The 20,144-nt window shown below is 47.4% G+C and overlaps 1 protein-coding gene across 8 annotated transcripts in view; it reads right to left on the reverse strand.

Annotated features, from left to right (window-relative positions):
* KDM2A (lysine demethylase 2A) overlaps positions 1-20,144 on the reverse strand; it is a 361,653-nt gene that overhangs the window by 217,127 nt on the left and 124,382 nt on the right. For all 8 annotated transcript variants that reach the window (XM_069980774.1, XM_069980773.1, XM_069980770.1 and 5 more), the window contains one exon: positions 6,716-7,203. In XM_069980774.1, coding sequence (XP_069836875.1) covers positions 6,716-7,203 — 488 coding nt within the window. The remainder of the gene's footprint in view (positions 1-6,715; positions 7,204-20,144) is intronic.

Genomic DNA, 20,144 nt, shown 5'->3' on the forward strand with positions numbered 1-20,144 from the left:
GCACGCTACGGTATATTATATGTTTATCTATTTCTTTATTTTTATATGTTTAATATAATGGGAAAAGGGGGTGATTTAGACTTTTATTGGGGGAGGGGTTTTGGGGTAGTGTAATAGTGTTTTGAACTTTTTTTTTTTTTACACATTTGAAGTCCCTTTGGGGGACTTGTACATACAGTACTTTGATTTCTACACTGATGAATGCTATGCCATAGGCACAGCATTGATCAGTGTTATCGGCGATCTGCTCATTGAGCCTGCCTGTGCAGGCTCAGTGTAGCAGATCGCCGATCGGACCGCACGGAGGCAGGTAAGAGACCTCCGGCAGTCCGTTTCAATGATCAGGACCCCCGCAGTCACACTGCTGGGGTCCCGATCGGTAAGTTGACAGGGGACTCCCCCTGTCACTAACACTTAAACGCAGCGGTCGCGCCGCGATCGCGGCGTTTAAGGGGTTAATGACACGCGGCAGCGCGATCGCTGCAGCGTGTCATTACCGGTGAGGTCCCGGCTGCTGTTTGCAGCCGGCCCCCACCTGCTATGAAGCACGCTCCGCTCCGGAGCACGCTTCATAGCGGGAGAAACACCCAGGACGTAAGGTTACGTCATGGGTCGTCTGGGGACAGACTTCCATGACGTAACCCTACGTCCAGGGTCGTCTAGGGGTTAAGTAGAGTCCAGAAAGACCTTTCAAGATGATGATAGAAAGTTGGACTTCTAAAGGTTGATGATCCAGCCCAGCTTCTGGAGACTGTCCCAAACAGCGGAAATGTCTCGCTCCAATATTTGACAGGACCTGGCAATTATAAGATAATCGTCCAAATAAGGGGTGACATTTATATCTCTTACCCTCAGTAAGGCTACCACCTCCGCCATCAGTTTTGTGAAGTGTCTCGGTGCTGATGCAAACTGGAATGGCAGAAAAACTGGAAGTGGTAGACGGTCCAGTTAAATAATGCAAAAGCGAAGAAACTTCTGATATACAGGATGATGAATTGTACTGTGGTAGTAGGCATCCTGCAATTTGATTGTCGCCATTACGAGGTTCAGTCCTATCATGATCCCATCACATGTTAGTTCTTTGAGCAGAGAGGAGGGGAAGCGGACGAGCGCGCGCCCTCTCCATTCACTTACAGCAGCACACTGAGCAGGGCGGGATTCCGCGGCGAAAATCTGACGATCTTGCTCAGTGTGAACTGGCCCTAAGGGTGGAATCGCAGCGGATTTTACATCCGATATCCGCTGCAATTCCCGACACTGTGATTTTGAATAGGTTTAATGTGAAAGTGCCACCCCCCTTAACCTGCGGCAGCCTGGTTAATACTTTATCCTAACCTGCTTCTGTGGCTGCCATCCTCACTTTCCGCTTAGCCAATCAGTGCACTGTAACAGCCACTTATTGGCTGACTAGGACGTCAGGATGCCGGGAGCCACAGAAGCAGGCCAGAGTGCGGAACGGTAGCGCGGAACCAGTTGTTTTGAAGTATATTTGAGGGGACTGTATGTTGGAAATCCCCACAAATCATCCCATTTCAGAAACTGGACCCCCAAACTGTTCAAAACCACTTCCAGAAAGTTTTTTTTAACCCTTAAGGTGAGTCACAGAAAAAATGTTAAGATTCAATCTCGGCACTCACCATAAATGCTTCATAGTTTTATTGTAGAAAATACATATTTATCATAATCACAACGGCAGATTTTGACGTTGGCCTTAAGAAAATCCAACGCTGAAATGTTCTGTTGTGTTTATGATGGATATGTATTTTCTACAACTAAACTATGAAGCATTTATGGTGAGAGCAGAGATTGAAACTTCACAGTATTGCTGGAGTTTTTTTCCTACTACTTGCACCACCCACAGACACAGAAGTGCAGTCTAAAGACTCAAGTCACAGAAATATATTACTTTTTTATTTCTGTGACTGGAGTCTTTAGACTGCACTTCTGTGTCTGTGGGTGGTGCACGTAGTAGGAAAAAATTCCAGCAATACTGTGAAGTTTCAATCTCTGCACTCTCCATAAATGCTTCATAGTTTTATTGCAGAAAATACATATGCATAACTATGAAGCATTTATGGTGAGTGCAGAGATTGAAACTTCACAGTATTGCTGGAATTTTTTCCTACTACGGGCACCACCCACAGACACAGAAGTGCAGTCTAAGGGTGCATTCACACCTACCGAATCCACAGCGGATCTCACTTCTGTGGATTCGCAGAGAGATCAGCTGCGGATCCAGTATCATTCACCCCTATGATAGCACATACTCGCAGCGGGATTGATATCCCGCTGTGAGTATGTGCTTTAAATCCCTAGTGCCCGCAGCCCGCATCCCCATCCCATCAGCCCGCCGCTGGCATCCTCCACCCCCGTAAAGAGCATCCTCCATCCCCCCGCCCCATCATCCCCGCCACCGGCATCCTCCATTCCAGTCCCCGGCATCCTCCACCCCCATCCCTATCCCATCATCCCCGCCACCAGCATCCTCCATCCCAGTCCCATCATCCCCACCACTGGCATCCTCCATCCCCGCAACCGCATCCTGCAGCGAGACTCCCGTTCGCACCTCAGCGTCATTGGAGCCGGGAGCCTCACTGTAGCTGCGCCGCCGAGCAGGTAATGTATACTCTCGGCGGTGGGATGCGGGCGGGGGATGGAGGATGCCGGTGGCGGGGATGATGGTATGGGGATGGAGGATTCCGGAGGCGGGGCTGATGGGATGGGGATGGAGAATGCCGGGGACAGGGATGATGGGACGGGGATGGAGGATGCCGGGAACAGGGATGGAGGATGCCGGGAACAGGGATGGAGGATGCCGGGGACGGGGCTGATGGGACGGGGATGCGGGCGGCGGGGCTGCCGGCACCAGGGAGTTAAAGCACATACTTTCAGCGGGATGTCAATCCCGCTGCGAGTATGCGCTATCATAGGGGTGAATGATACTGGATCCACAGCTGATCTCGCTGCGAATCCGTAGATGTGAAGGCACCCTAGACTCCAGTCACAGAAATAAAACCCAAGTAATATTGTAATTCAATATTTCTCATAATAGAAAACGTTACCAGAGAAATGCTCCACAATATTTATTGCCGTTGCTGCAGTTTATAGAAATATCCCATATGCGTCCCTATTACACAAATTGAAGCAACCACAAACCTCAGATACAAAGCAGGTCCTAGTAAATTTTTAAGCCTCCATTACATCTGGTCATTTTTCACAGTACCACTCCAGGTTGGCAGAGGCCCTGGGGTGCCAAAATATAACAAACACCCTTAAAAAGGGACACCATCTTGATAACTACAACCCACTAATTATTCTTGTAGAGCAATACCCCAAATGTCAACAAAGTTCCAAGCAGGTGCAGGGTAAGCCTCCAAAGGGAAGGAGCGCAATTTGGCTTTGGGAAGCTGGATTTGGCTGGAGGACAGAAACCCTCATAAGTCACCCCATTATGCAAACTACGCCACTCAAGGAATGTAACATGTGGAGCTTGAATATGTTCTAACATCATTTTTTGTTTGGCGTTTGTACTAATTGTCAGGTTATGTGAGCTTTTTGGGATACTGCTTAATTCCAAAAATATACATTTTAAGAAAAAAAAAAAAAAAAAAAAAAGGTGGCGTCATCTATCTGGAATGATCTGGGCAAGATGGGGAAAAGGGTCTCTGAAGCCTAACCAATTGGAGGTGCTCAAGTCCTGTGGCCGAGCAGTCAGATGGAGCAGACACATATTAGCGAGTATATTCTAAACAGACATGGGTAATTTGAAATGGCAATACTTAGTGGATGTACAATGCTAAACGATTAGGGTAGAGGGAGGCCTCAGAACAACATGAAAGAATACACAATCACAGATACATCTCGGAGAGGACCGAAGGCAAAAGAACAACATTAGGGTGTAAGGAATGATATGATATACAGTACAGTAGGGTGTGGAAAACGCAAATAATGGCAGCGCCCATCAAGAAAAAAAAAAACACCAAACATCATATGTTACTCACCGGGTGATAGTGGGCGAATCAATCCCCCACACCACCAGAAGCCAGGTAACCATCAATTAACCATCCAGCAAATCAATCATAACCCATAGGGAGAGGTGGCGATTCAAAAGCCCAACGGTCCAATAACAAGCCAACTTGAGAAAGGTAACACAGTCACCAAAACATGTCGCCTCGATATTTGGAATAAATCTTCTTCACCCAAGAGCTATCAGTCCTGGATTGTTTACATGCTAACTTGGAGGGGGGCTTATTGCTATGTTCCTTAACCCCCCAAACGGAGTTCGTACTAACTGCACACTGTGATTTTTCATTACATGAATTCTTCATCTAGCTATCCTGAGCACGACTTCATTTTTCTTTTACATATATTCCTAGTATAGTAGGGTGTGTACCCATAGAAAGGCTTTGTCCGAGAGAGGGGAAAAATAAATATATACATGGGTGCACATGGTGCAGTGATGGATATTGGACTCTATTTGCAGCATATTGGATAAACTTAGGAAAACAAGGGGCTAGTAAACATGCATATGGTAGATAAAGAGATGCCACAATTATATAGAGAGATAAACTCATATAAAGATGTAAATAGAATGAACAGATAAGAACAAACAGAGGTCAATAGGAATTCTCTATAAACTCGTTTAGACCTTGAGGTAGCAGGGTCTTGAGTTTTAAAGATATGATCGTCAAAATGAAAAAGGAGTATCATACTCAAGCAGAACATTTTTCATTTAACATTTTTTATTTTGACGATCATATCTGTAAACTGGACTGTGATGGGAAGTAAATTCGCACCAAGCTTCGCAAATTTGTTCGCTTATTTGAAACTGATCTTATCTACACCCCCACCTGCCAATCCCACCAAATGCATCTCATATCACAGTTACATTGTCTATATTTTCATCATCTGGGGGGGACCCAATAAGAACTAAATAACTTCATTATCGACATCAACCACAATAATTGGAGTCTTGACTTCACCCACAATATCTTTGACAACAATGCTGAATTCCTCAATATTATAGTCTTTCACCAGGGGGACAGGGACCCATAATCACCTCCCCTGCTTACTGTCCAGTTCATGACATGTACAGAGGTGACAGCATGGAGCATTATGTCTGATTGGAAAAAACAACAACATAACTTAAGTAACTTAACATAAGTAGTTTTGCCAAATATGTGCCACTCTGTGACCCCATATAGTATAGGAGATCTTCTTTGTGCCTCCATCTAGGTGGGGTGTAGTAGTAGTAGTACAGGCCAGGGCGCTGGAGTCGGAGCTACTTTTGGCTGGAGTCGGAGCTACTTTTGGCTGGAGTCGGAGCTACTTTTGGCTGGAGTCGGAGCTACTTTTGGCTGGAGTCGGAGCTACTTTTGGCTGGATTCGGAGCTACTTTTGGCTGGAGTCGGAGCTACTTTTGGCTGGAGTCGGAGCTACTTTTGGCTGGAGTCGGAGCTACTTTTGGCTGGAGTCGGAGCTACTTTTGGCTTGAGTCGGAGCTGGAAAAAAATCTACCGACTCCAGCTTTAAAAAAAATCCTTAAAAAATGTAGAATTTAATTTTGATATGAATTTTACAAGTTTTGCTCATCAATATATTATGAGCAACATTCTAACTGGCCCTATTAGGTAAGGGTGGTCAGGGAGATGTTGTCGGTCACTAGTCCATTGTGTGGGGGGAGATCTGTGCTGTTCTCTTCCTGGATGCTGGATGATTGCATATGAGCAGCAGTGTAATATGAAGATATTCTGTGTAATATAGAGGAGGAAGAGGAGGAGGAGGAGGAGGGGGAGACATAAGTAGTGTAGCAGTAACCTCTGTCCTCAGTGTGGAGTTCTCTCTGGGAGAAGATTGTGTTTTTCTTCAGTGTTCTATGGCTGCAGCTGTGTGTGTGTGTGCGTGCTTTGGCTACAGTAGGCTGTGTGTGCTATGACTGCAGCAAGCTGTGTGTGTGCGTGCTATGGCTGCAGCAAGCTGTGTGTGTGCGCATGTGTGTGTGCACTATGGCTGCAGCAGGCTGCGTGTATGTGTGCTACGGCCGCAGTAAGCTGAGAGTGTGTGTGTGTGTGTGTGTGTGTGTGTGCGTGCTATGGCTGCAGCAGGCTGTGTGTGTGTGTTCTATAGCTGCAGCAGGCTGTGTGTGTGTGTGTGTGTGTGTGTGCCCCCACACTGACCTTCTATATCACTGTGTGACCTATTCTCTATATCACAGGGTTCTGGCATTGTTAGCAGTGTTTCTTTAAGTAATATGAATAATCAGTTAGAAACATTGAAGACTGTCAGCAGGAAAAGATCACCTGCTCCATCTAGTCTAGCTGTGAGTAGTTCAGGACATGGAGGCTGGAGACTGGCTGCATCCACTGCACACACAGGAGAAGCTGCTTTATATCTTTCCTTATTCCCTCAGAAGTCGCCCAAGGATCATGTAGGACATTAGGGAGAAGCTGCTGAGACAGTGTGATAAATAACTCCCCTGGTATATGACTGGCTATTAATGAAGGAGCATGAGTCTGAGTTGGTCCTGATAAAATTCAGGAGTCGGAGTTGGAGTCGGAGCTGTGGCTTACCGAATCCACAGCCCTGATTGGCTCTACATAAATGCAGGGTACCCGTGTGCTGGTAGGAGACCTAATAAGACCAGCATGAGACACCACAGGTCTAAATCCTACACTTTGTCTTTAAAACCCACAAAATAGTTTAAAAGTGCACTTACCGTAATATCGGCAATTAGAGCATCTGGATCATGAATGCCATCGGGAAAGCACTTCTTGTGTGGAGGAAGAGATACAAGCTTCTTTACAAGGCAACGTAAACCTTCAATCTCAAACCATGTCAAACAATGGGGTGTACTTGGAGGTGAAGGTGGAGTGGGCAGAGATGGTGGTGGTGTAAGAGGCTGGTGCAGTGCAGGAATCCTAGACATAAGTAATCTTTCCTCACGCCGTTGTCGAGACCGCTCCCTTTGTCTTCGTTCCCTTTCTCTCCGCCGCTGAATCTCTCGCTCTGCTTTCCTTCTTTCTCTCTCTTTTTTACTCAAGCCTTCTTCTTCTTCCCAGTCTTGATCTGATGAGTCATCATACTCTGATGAGGAGGGTGAGGAAGAAGAATCTGAAGATGATGATGAAGATGAGGAGGAGGAGGAGGAGGAGGAAGAGGAGGAGGATGGTGTCTCTGGTCTTCTCCGTCCATTTAGCTCCAAATCTGTAAGAAATAAGAGGTAATTTAAATGATGTTATGTTAACCAATAAAAAAAAAAACCCATAATGACCTCCCCTGCTTACTGTCCAGTTCATGACATGTACAGAGGTGACAGCATGGAGCATTATGTCTGATTGAAAAAAAAACCCAACATAACTTAAGTAACTTAACATAAGTAGTTTTGCCAAATATGTGCCACTCTGTGACCCCATATAGTATAGGAGATCTTCTTTGTGCCTCCATCTAGGTGGGGTGTAGTAGTAGTAGTAAAGGTACAGATGAGGGGTGCAGTAGTAGTAGTAGTACAGGAACAGATGTGGGGTGTAGAAGCAGTACAAGAACAGATGAGGGGTGTAGAAGCAGTACAAGAACAGATGAGGGGTGTAGAAGCAGTACAAGAACAGATGAGGGGTGTAGAAGCAGTACAAGAACAGATGAGGGGTGTAGTAGCACAGATATATATGAGGGGTGTAGTAGCACAGATATATATGAGGGGTGTAGTAGCACAGATATATATGAGGGGTGTAGTAGCACAGATATATATGAGGGGTGTAGTAGCACAGATATATATGAGGGGTGTAGTACTAGTGCAGGTACACATAAAGGGGTGTAGTAGTAGTAAAGGCCAGGACTGTGGAGTCGGAGCTACCTTTGGCTGGAGTCGGAGCTACCTTTGGCTGGAGTCGGAGCTACCTTTGGCTGGAGTCGGAGCTACCTTTGGCTGGAGTCGGAGCTACCTTTGGCTGGAGTCGGAGCTACCTTTGGCTGGAGTCGGAGCTACCTTTGGCTGGAGTCGGAGCTACCTTTGGCTGGAGTCGGAGCTACCTTTGGCTGGAGTCGGAGCTACCTTTGGCTGGAGTCGGAGCTACCTTTGGCTGGAGTCGGAGCTACCTTTGGCTGGAGTCGGAGCTACCTTTGGCTGGAGTCGGAGCTACCTTTGGCTGGAGTCGGAGCTACCTTTGGCTGGAGTCGGAGCTACCTTTGGCTGGAGTCGGAGCTACCTTTGGCTGGAGTCGGAGCTACCTTTGGCTGGAGTCGGAGCTACCTTTGGCTGGAGTCGGAGCTACCTTTGGCTGGAGTCGGAGCTACCTTTGGCTGGAGTCGGAGCTACCTTTGGCTGGAGTCGGAGCTACCTTTGGCTGGAGTCGGAGCTACCTTTGGCTGGAGTCGGAGCTACCTTTGGCTGGAGTCGGAGCTACCTTTGGCTGGAGTCGGAGCTACCTTTGGCTGGAGTCGGAGCTACCTTTGGCTGGAGTCGGAGCTACCTTTGGCTGGAGTCGGAGCTACCTTTGGCTGGAGTCGGAGCTACCTTTGGCTGGAGTCGGAGCTACCTTTGGCTGGAGTCGGAGCTACCTTTGGCTGGAGTCGGAGCTACCTTTGGCTGGAGTCGGAGCTACCTTTGGCTGGAGTCGGAGCTACCTTTGGCTGGAGTCGGAGCTACCTTTGGCTGGAGTCGGAGCTACCTTTGGCTGGAGTCGGAGCTACCTTTGGCTGGAGTCGGAGCTACCTTTGGCTGGAGTCGGAGCTACCTTTGGCTGGAGTCGGAGCTACCTTTGGCTGGAGTCGGAGCTACCTTTGGCTGGAGTCGGAGCTACCTTTGGCTGGAGTCGGAGCTACCTTTGGCTGGAGTCGGAGCTACCTTTGGCTGGAGTCGGAGCTACCTTTGGCTGGAGTCGGAGCTACCTTTGGCTGGAGTCGGAGCTACCTTTGGCTGGAGTCGGAGCTACCTTTGGCTGGAGTCGGAGCTACCTTTGGCTGGAGTCGGAGCTACCTTTGGCTGGAGTCGGAGCTACCTTTGGCTGGAGTCGGAGCTACCTTTGGCTGGAGTCGGAGCTACCTTTGGCTGGAGTCGGAGCTACCTTTGGCTGGAGTCGGAGCTACCTTTGGCTGGAGTCGGAGCTACCTTTGGCTGGAGTCGGAGCTACCTTTGGCTGGAGTCGGAGCTACCTTTGGCTGGAGTCGGAGCTACCTTTGGCTGGAGTCGGAGCTACCTTTGGCTGGAGTCGGAGCTACCTTTGGCTGGAGTCGGAGCTACCTTTGGCTGGAGTCGGAGCTACCTTTGGCTGGAGTCGGAGCTACCTTTGGCTGGAGTCGGAGCTACCTTTGGCTGGAGTCGGAGCTACCTTTGGCTGGAGTCGGAGCTACCTTTGGCTGGAGTCGGAGCTACCTTTGGCTGGAGTCGGAGCTACCTTTGGCTGGAGTCGGAGCTACCTTTGGCTGGAGTCGGAGCTACCTTTGGCTGGAGTCGGAGCTACCTTTGGCTGGAGTCGGAGCTACCTTGGCTGGAGTCGGAGCTACCTTGGCTGGAGTCGGAGCTACCTTTGGCTGGAGTCGGAGCTACCTTTGGCTGGAGTCGGAGCTACCTTTGGCTGGAGTCGGAGCTACCTTTGGCTGGAGTCGGAGCTACCTTTGGCTGGAGTCGGAGCTACCTTTGGCTGGAGTCGGAGCTACCTTTGGCTGGAGTCGGAGCTACCTTTGGCTGGAGTCGGAGCTACCTTTGGCTGGAGTCGGAGCTACCTTTGGCTGGAGTCGGAGCTACCTTTGGCTGGAGTCGGAGCTACCTTTGGCTGGAGTCGGAGCTACCTTTGGCTGGAGTCGGAGCTACCTTTGGCTGGAGTCGGAGCTACCTTTGGCTGGAGTCGGAGCTACCTTTGGCTGGAGTCGGAGCTACCTTTGGCTGGAGTCGGAGCTACCTTTGGCTGGAGTCGGAGCTACCTTTGGCTGGAGTCGGAGCTACCTTTGGCTGGAGTCGGAGCTACCTTTGGCTGGAGTCGGAGCTACCTTTGGCTGGAGTCGGAGCTACCTTTGGCTGGAGTCGGAGCTACCTTTGGCTGGAGTCGGAGCTACCTTTGGCTGGAGTCGGAGCTACCTTTGGCTGGAGTCGGAGCTACCTTTGGCTGGAGTCGGAGCTACCTTTGGCTGGAGTCGGAGCTACCTTTGGCTGGAGTCGGAGCTACCTTTGGCTGGAGTCGGAGCTACCTTTGGCTGGAGTCGGAGCTACCTTTGGCTGGAGTCGGAGCTACCTTTGGCTGGAGTCGGAGCTACCTTTGGCTGGAGTCGGAGCTACCTTTGGCTGGAGTCGGAGCTACCTTTGGCTGGAGTCGGAGCTACCTTTGGCTGGAGTCGGAGCTACCTTTGGCTGGAGTCGGAGCTACCTTTGGCTGGAGTCGGAGCTACCTTTGGCTGGAGTCGGAGCTACCTTTGGCTGGAGTCGGAGCTACCTTTGGCTGGAGTCGGAGCTACCTTTGGCTGGAGTCGGAGCTACCTTTGGCTGGAGTCGGAGCTACCTTTGGCTGGAGTCGGAGCTACCTTTGGCTGGAGTCGGAGCTACCTTTGGCTGGAGTCGGAGCTACCTTTGGCTGGAGTCGGAGCTACCATTGGCTGGAGTCGGAGCTACTTTTGGCTGGAGTCGGAAAAAAATGTACCGACTGACTCCAGCTTTAAAAAAAATCCTTAAAAAATGTAGAATTGAATTTTGCAAGTTTTGCTCATCAATATATTATGAGCAACATTCTAAATGGCCCTATTAGATCAGGGTGGTCGAGGAGATGTTGTCGGTCACTATTTGGCAGTTTGTTTCTGAGCTGGAAGAGTCCATTGTGTGGGGGGAGATCTGTGCTGTTCTCTTCCTGGATGCTGGATGATTGCATATGAGCAGCAGTTTAATATGAAGATATCCTGTGTAATATAGAGGAGGAGGAGACATAAGTAGTGTAGCAGTAAAATCTATCCTCAGTGTGGTGTTTTCTCTCTGGGAGAAGATTGTGTGTTTTTCTTCAGTGTTCTATGGCTGCAGCTGTGTGTACACGTGTGTGTGTCTGCTATGGCTGCGGCAGGCTGTGTGTATGCATGCTATGGCTGCAGCAAGGTGTGTGTGTGTGCGCGCACTATGGCTGCAGCAGGCTGTGTGTATGTGTGCTATGGCCGCAGCAAGACGAGTGTGTGTGTGTGTGTGTGTGCTGTGCGCTATGGCTGCAGCAAGCTGTGTGTGTGCACTCGCTATGGCTGCAGCAAGCGGTGTGTGCGCGCGCTATGGCTCCAGCAGGCTGTGTGAGTGTATGCTATGGCTGCAGCAGGCTGTGTATTTGTGTGTGTGTGTATGTGTGTGCTATTGCGTGCCCCCACAGTGACCTTCTATATCACTATGTGTGACCCCCTGTATATGACTATGGCTGACCTCTATATTACAGATATCTGGCATTGTTATCAGTGTTTCTTTAAGTATGGTAAATATTTAGATAGAAACATTGAAGACTGTCAGCAGGAAAAGACCACCTTGCTCCATCTAGTCTAGTTGTGAGTAGTTCAGGACATGGAGGCTGGAGACTGGCTGCATCCACTGCACACACAGGAGAAGCTGCTTTATATCTTTCCTTATTCCCTCAGAAAATTGCCCCAGGATCATGAAGGACATTAGGGAGAAGCTGCTGAGCCAGTGTGATAAATAACTCCCCTGGTATATGACTGGCCATTTATGAAGGAGCAGGTAAAAATCAGTCGGTCCTGATAAAATTCAGGAGTCGGTCCAAATAAAATTCAGGAGTCAGAGTTTACCGACTCGACGGCCCTGGTACAGGCACACATAAGGGGTGTAGTAGTAATACAGGAATTCAGAGAAAAGATCCAGCACTCCAAAGAGATACAATGTGAATACTTGCAAAACCAGCAACAGGAACAGGTATAGCAGTTGACGCATTTCAGCGTGCCACACGCCTTGTTCAAAACTGAATATAGCCTTACAATAGGGGCCTCTAAACGATTTATAAGGCGGTACAATTTGTCATGTGATCCACAATTTAACCCCTTAGGGACCAAGCCTGTTTGGGCCTTAATGACCAGGCTCATTTTTCAAAAATTGACCTGTCTCACTTTATGCGCTTATAGCTCAGTGATGATTTAACGTATGCTAGCGATTCTGAGATTGTTTTTTCGTAACATATGGTACTTTATGTTAGTGGCAAAATTTGGTCATTGTCTTGTGTGTTTTTTGTAAAAAAACATCAAGATATAATGAAAATTTTGCACTTTACGAACTTTGAAATTCTTTGCTTTTTTAAAAAAAAAGGCACATGACAAAAATTAGTTAGTAAGTTACATTTTCAATATATCCTCTTTATTCTGGCTTCATTTCGTAAACATATTTCACTTTTTTAGGGTGTTACGGGGCTTAGAAATGTATCAGCAAATTATCAAATTTTCATGAAATTTCCAAAACTGATTTTTTTAGGGACCAGTTCTTTTTTTAAGTTGATTTAGGAGGCTTGTATACTGGAAACCCCCATAAGTGACCCCATTTTGAAAACTAGACACCTTAAAGAATTAATCTAGGGATATTATGAGCATTTTAACCCTACAGGGGCTGGAGGAAAGTCGGCGTGGGCGTAAACCACTGTATGGGCACACAGCCGGGCTCAGAAGGGAAGGAGCACCTATTAGCAGTTCCAGTTCAGATTTTGCTGAAGAAGTTTCTGAGCGCGAGGTCCGTTTGCAGAGCCCCTGTAGTGTCAGCAGAATAGAACCCCCCCAAAAGTCACCCCATTTTGGAAAGTACACCCCTCAAGTAATTCATCTTGGGGTGTGGTGAACATTGTGACCCCACAGGTATTGGAGGAATGTATTCAAAACTAGACTGTAAAAATGAAAAAAATTGAATTCTTCCAATAACATGTTTGTTTAGTTTTAAATTTCTCAATTTCACTAGGAACAGGGGAGAAAAGGCACCCCAAACAGTGTAACGGAGGTTCTCCTGAGTACAATGGTACCCCATATGTGGGCATAAACCACTGTATGGGCACACAGCAGGGCTCAGAAGAGGAGGAGTGTCATTTTAGTTACAGGCAATATGTGGGTGTTTACTGGTTATCTGGGGTGGTAATGGACAATCTCAGGGTGTTTACTGGCTATCTGAGGTGACAACAGGCAATCTGGTGGGGTTATGGGCAATCTGGGGTGGTTACAAGCAGTCTGTGCCAATCTGGGGTGGTTACGGTCAATCTGGGGTGGTCACTGGCAATCTGGGAGGTGTTTACTGGCTGTATGGGGTGTTAATCGCAATCTTGGGGTGTTTACTGGCTATATGGGGTGGTTATGGGCAATCTAGGGGTGGTTATTGGCTATCTGGGGTGGTGACGGGCAATCTGGTGGTGTGCACTGACTATCAGGGGTTGCGACGGGAAATCTGGGGTGGTGACGGGAAATCTGGGGTGGTGACGGGAAATCTGGGGTGGTTGCGAGCAACCTAGGGTGGTTGCAGGCAATTTGGGGTAGTTACAGGCAGTCGGTGGCAATCTGGGGGGCTGCGGGCATTACCGGCACCGCTGCACTATTCTGCACCATCACCATAAAGAGCTGATGGCAGCAAGATAGAGCCCATTAGTGATCGCCGTAAAAATTCGTATCGGCGGTCACTAATAACATAATACATGTATTCTCTGGGTCACTACGGTTAAGGCGATACCACATTTGTGTAGGTTTTTTTAACTATTATCACTTTGGCGCAATAGAAACTATCTTCCTAGCAAAAACCCACAAAAACTGTCGGCGCAATGCAAGATCCATAGCGTTTTCATCTTTTGCGCGACAGAGCTGGTTTGGGGCTTATTTTTTGCGGGAAGATCTGTAGTTTCTATTGATACCAAGTTTTATATGTATATGACTTTTTAATCTCTTTTATGACGTATTTTCTAAAGTGGATTGATAAAATACAGCTATTCTGGCACTGTTTTTTTTTATTTATTTTTTTTACAGCATGTTGTGCGATATAATTATTGATATAGTTTTATAGATTGGGTCGTTACGGACGTGGCTATAACAAATATGTATAGGATTTGTGTTTTTGATCACTTTTATGTCACGTTTTATTGGGTATAGGGAATGTAATGCATCTTTATTATGGGGGGGGCTGTGTTGTGTTTGGTGCACACTTTTTTTCACTTTTACACTAGTGTACATTACTGTATACTAGTGTAAAATACTTAGATCACTGATACAATACACTGCAGTACTTGATGTACTGCAATGTATTGTATCATGCATCATGCTGACAGGCAATAGCCACGGCCACCACTGTCAGCATGAGGCATCTCCATGGTGACCCGGGATCACCATGGAGACATCAGAGGACCGGACGGCGCCGCGGGACATCGCGATCACGTAAGTGACCCACGGCGCCGTCCGGGATCCACCGGGACCCGTTAGATGCCGCTGTCATGGTTTGACAGCGGCATTTAACGGGTTAAACTGCCCGTAGCGGAGAATCCTCAGCCGCCAGGCAATCAATCAATCAAGCTTTAAAAGGAGCAGCATCAACCCCCTACACCAGTTCGTTCCACAAGTATCCTGGATTCTAGAAGATATAAACACAACTCTGCTCTCCAGCAGAGAAAAATAGCTCCCCTTAGCGTATAGGGTGGGTATTTAGAGGGGTGCTGTCATGGGCTCAAAGAAAAACAATTACCGTAAGTAATTTAAGTTCTCCCTTCTCGCCCTATGACAGCACCGCTGGAGACTAGACTAGGCTAAATTAGGGGGGGGGACAACTGCCTGCAGGACTTTTCTCCCGAAGGAGAGATCCTCAGTACCTGGCAACTGCAACCTATAATGCCTAAAAAATGTGAGAGGTGAGCTCCACGTAGCCGCTCTGCAGATCTGAGGGATAGATGCTGCAGCCCTCCTGGCCCAGGAAGTAGAGACTGCTCTAGTTGTATGGGCACCAAAACCAGTAGGAGGAACCAATTTAGAAGAGGAATAGGTTAGGGAAATAGTATCTTTAATCCACCTGGCCACCGTTTTTGCGGAAGCTGACTGGCCCTTATTTTTTCCCGGAAAAAAGGACTAGCAACTGTTGAGATTTCCTCCATTCCTTTGTTTTTTCTAAATACATGATAAGGCACCTTCTAACATCTAATGCATGAAATCTTCTTTCTCCATCGTTCTTAGGCTCGGAACAAAAAGATGGTAAGATCACCTCCTGAGAACGATGGAAATCAGTTACCACCTTAGGTAAAAAAGCTGGGTCTGGTGACAGGACAACTCTATCTGAAAGAATGTTCATATAGGGCTTATTAATGGATAAGGCCGATATTTCCCCCACTCGTCTAGCTGTCATAATTGCTAATAAAAAAGCCAATTTTAAGGTTAAGATTTTATCTGAGAGTTCCTCTAATGGCTCAAAAGGTGATACAGACAGGGCTGTCAAAACGATGTTTAAGTCCCACGGTGGAGTTCTGGGTGTAATCGTGGGTCTAAGTCTGCCTGTGGCTTTAATAAACCGCCTAATCCAGGGGTGGTCTGCAATTTTATGATCAAATAAGGCGCTAAGGGCTGATATTTGTACTTTTAATGTGCTAGGTTTTAACCCTAATTCAAGACCTTTCTGCAAAAATTCCAAGACTTTAGGAATGTCTGGGGGTATTAACACGTTTACCAGGACAGACATGAACCTACAAAAAGCCTCAGATATATTTGGGAAGTGACTTTCTTTCTGCTAGCTAATAAGGTATCAATGACTGAATCTGATAAACCTCTATCTAGCATCAGTCGCCTCTCAATAGCCAGGCCGTCAGATGAAGATTTAGCGATGATGGATGAAGAACTGGTCCCTGAGATAGAAGATCCAGAACTTCCGGAAGGACCCACGGCCTGGCTACTAAGAGTTTCCTGAGCCAAGAAAACCAAACCCTCCTTGGCCAGAAGGGTGCCACTACTATGACTAGAGCTTTGTCCTGACGGATCTTTCTCAGCATCCTCGGAATCATCCGAATGGGAGGAAAAGCATAGAGCAGGCCCTTGCTCCAATCCTGAACAAAGGCATCCACTCCCGACGGAAGATCCCTGGGGTTGAGGGAAAGGAATCTCTCCACTCTCCTGTTGTCCCTGGTAGCAAAAAGATCTATTAGAGGGACCCCCCACATGGTCGTGATCTGCTGAAATACTGCTGGACTGAGAACCCACTCCCCCTGGTTGAGTGATACTCTGCTCAGGAAGTCGGCCGTGATGTTGTCCGTCCCCTTGAGATGGAGGGCTGAGATGGAGGCTACGTGATTCTCTATCAACCGGAAGATGAAATGGGATACTATCATTAACTGAGCTGACCTGGTTCCTCCCTGATGGTTCAGGTATGCCACTACAGTAGAATTGTCTGTTAGAATCCGGACATGTCTGTTCGTGATAGTGTGTAGGCAACGAGATAGGGTGTAAAGGACTGTCCTTAATTCCCTGAGATTCTGAGGGTCCTGACACTCTGAGCTGTTCTATTTCCCCTGTAGGAGTAAGGATTCTGCGTGAGCCCCCCACCCCGTGGGGCTGGCGTCTGTCGTGATTTGAAATATATCTCTTTTCTCCCAAGAGATACCTTCCGTCAGGTTCTTCCGCGTCACCCACCACTGTAGGGATCTTAGTACTGGTGGAGATAGTGTAAAAGTCTTGTCTAGTGACTCTTTCTGTCTGTCCCAGGTGTCTAGAATCTGTGCCTGTAGAGTCCTGAAATGATACTGTGCCCATGCTACTGCTGGAATGGCAGACGTCATAAGCCCTAGGACTGACATGGCCTGTCTTAGGGAACAGGAACCCTTGGTCAAAAGATCCTTTACCCGTGTCATGATCAGGTCCACCTTTTGGGGAGGAAGAAAAGAACGTTGAAGCAAAGAATCTAGTCTTATCTCCAAAAAGGAGCAAATCTGGTTTGGGCACAGGCAGGACTTTTCTAGATTTACTTCCAGACCTATCTTGAAGAAGATGTTCTGGACTGACAGGCAATGCTGGGAGACTATCTTTTTTGACGGCCCTACTATCAGAAAGTCGTCTAAGTATGGAATTATAACAATGTTCTGCTCTCTGACGTAAGCCATGACCTCCGCTATCAGTTTCGTGAATACTCTGGGCGCCTGCCACAACCCGAAAGGGAGAGCCCTGTACTGATAATGGTGAATCCCTCCCCCCATAAGAATTGCCACTCTCAACAGATTCTGGTGGCCCGGGTAGATGGGGAGATGGTAATATGCATCTCGAAGGTCCAGAGTGCACATGTAGCAATTTTTTGAATAGTCTCCATCGTGAAATTCTCGTAGCAGAGGTGCCGGTTCAGGTCCTTCAGGTTTATAATTGTGCGAAACGCACCGTTGGGCTTCCTCACTAGAAACAGAGTTGCGTAAAAACCCAACCCCTGTTCTGAACTGGGAACCTGAAACAGCACCTCTTTCTGGAGAAGAGAAAAGACTTCGGACTCCAAAGCCGTCTGTTTCTCTGGATGACGGCTCAAATCCGTTATGATAAAACGATGACCTGTATGCTGGTCCAGAAGCTGGCTGGGTTCCTGTTCCGTTGGCACACACTTCAAAAACCACCACCTCCCGCTTAAATTCATAGAGAGGGACCGCTCCCCTCTCCCTCTCACCAATAGGTGGCGAGCTGCCGGACACCGCCGACCGCCCCTGACAGCTTCTCATTGCTATCAGGAGATAGGCGCTCCCCCGAGGCCTCGGAGCCCCCACATAGTACCCCCCCCCCCAGTCCCCGCCGCGCCCGGAGACGTGCGACGCAGACCGGAAGCCGCACACAAACAGGGGCATCCCACCGGAAGTAGGCCGCACCGCCCCACCGCACAGTGACGTCACCACGCAGACGCCGGCACGCTCGTCAGCACGTACGTCCGCGTCTGCCGGAAACCGCCACCATGCCGCCAAGAGCGCCCCTCCATCCTTCTTCTCAGAAGACAGGAAACAGAACTGGTGTAAGGGGTTGATGCGGCTCCTTTTAAAGCTTGATTGATTAATTGCCTGGCGGCTGTTTCCTGTCTCATGAGAAGGGGGATGGACGCTCTCCAGGAGTGCTGTCATAAGGCGAGAAGGGAAAAATGCAATTTAACCACAAAAGTTATAAATATACATTAAGACTCTTAATGTATATTTATAACTTTAGTGTTTAAAGTGCAGTTTTACTAGGTTTAACTAGGTGTTACGAAAAGGTTCAGTTTGGATGGAATGGCCCACATATATATATATTTTTAACCCCGCTGGTAGCAGGGTTAAAATTTCTGACATCCTTTAATTCTTACGTATTGAATTAATTCATATTTATGCTGTGATGTATATAAATTTCTTCTTGTATATTTTCTTATTTTTCTACTTTGTGCTTTTTTATCCCTTGGTTTACCCGATGTGTTTTAAATTGTGGATCACATGACAAATTGTACCACCCTATAAACTGTATAGAGGCCCCTATTGTAAGGCTATATTCAATTGTGAACAAGACGTGTGGCACACCGAAATGCATCAACTGCATTACCGGTTCCTGTTTTTATACTAGTTTTGCAATAGAGAAGTATTCACATTGTATCTCCTTAGAGTGCTGGACCTTTTCTATAAATTCCATGCTGCCTGGTTCCAGGCTTTACCACACATCAACTACTACTTGCTACATTTGTAGTAGTAGTACAGGAACAGATGAGGAGATGTAGTAGTAGTACAGGTAAAGATGAGGGGTGTAGCAGTAGTACAGGAACAGATGAGGGGTGTAGCAGTAGTACAGGAACAGATGAGGGGTGTAGCAGTAGTACAGGTAAAGATGAGGGGTGTAGCAGTAGTACAGGAACAGATGAGGGGTGTAGCAGTAGTACAGGAACAGATGAGGGGTGTAGCAGTAGTACAGGAACAGATGAGGGGTGTAGCAGTAGTACAGGAACAGATGTGGGGCAGGAGTGTAGCTGGGAGTCATGGGGTCCCATAGCAAACCACTGCATGGGGCCCATGAAACCTGGAAAACTTGGAGACTTCTTCACACTGCCTGCACCGGGAATGGCATGGCTGCCGGGAAAGGGTCATAGGTGTTAACTATTTTTATTTTCTTTAACTGCAGTTCCAGTAAACCCTGCTGCGGTCAGGCAGTGGTTAATATTTTCCAGCATATAAGGCGAACACCTGACAATCTTCTTGAAAGTCAGGGATCGTCTTATACACCAGAAGTTACGAGATATATAACCAAGGTACTACTGTGTATATATTATATACAGTGGTACCTTGGTTTGAGAGTAACTTGGATAAAGGGTGCGTTCACACGTACAGGATCTGCAGCAGATTTGCTTTGAATCTGCAACTTCAAATCTGCTGCAGATGCTAAGAACCTAAGAGCGTTTTGCAAGAAGAGCTTACAGTTTTTCAAAATTGTAACTTTAAGAGCATTGCTTTGGTTTAAGAGCTCCCTGTACTGGGTGAGGGCAGGAGTGGGAAAGGGGCATGACCTGCACAGGGTGGTCAACAGCACTGTACTCTGACCCAGGAAGTCTCCCTCACCTTCTAATTCATAACAGATCCACCTCAGGCTGGGGCTTGCACCAGGGGACAGGACTGTGGAGGTATATAGCTGTACCCCCTCACTCCCCAGACAGAGAGCGCTGCATTTATGTGCCCACATCTGCCCTGCTAATTCCTTTATACTCCCTGCAGTCTCTGTCAGCCCTTGTGTTTCCCATCCTCTCCACTCCTGCTATAATGTGCACATAATGTCACAATCCGCTATACACACTGTAACTATAGTGCTGAACACACACCCCTTCCCCATTGCTGTCATGTAACCACCACAAAGACCTCTGGCAGCAGCCCAGCTTCTCTATACTAGCCTGTTGTACTATGCTACTGCATTATGTGAATCTGCATCTCCATTCTGTATCTACAAACTGCTGCTATTTTTTTAGGTTTATGCACATAGTATACATTTTACTCCACATGCTGATTGCTATACTGTACAGTAACTTATAATGTCACATTCAACATGTTTCTCATTGTTTGTTTCATCTGTTCAACAGGTTATTCAGAATAAAAAAATTTGCTTTGGTTTAAGAGTATTTGGATTACAAGCACAGTCCCGGAACGAATTATGCTCGTAATCCAAGGCACCACTGTATACACTATTACATATATATTAAAGTACAGAAGCATCAATCCACTGGA

This window comes from Dendropsophus ebraccatus, chromosome 8 (assembly GCF_027789765.1).
Source record: "Dendropsophus ebraccatus isolate aDenEbr1 chromosome 8, aDenEbr1.pat, whole genome shotgun sequence".
In the NCBI taxonomy this organism is placed as follows: domain Eukaryota; kingdom Metazoa; phylum Chordata; class Amphibia; order Anura; family Hylidae; genus Dendropsophus; species Dendropsophus ebraccatus.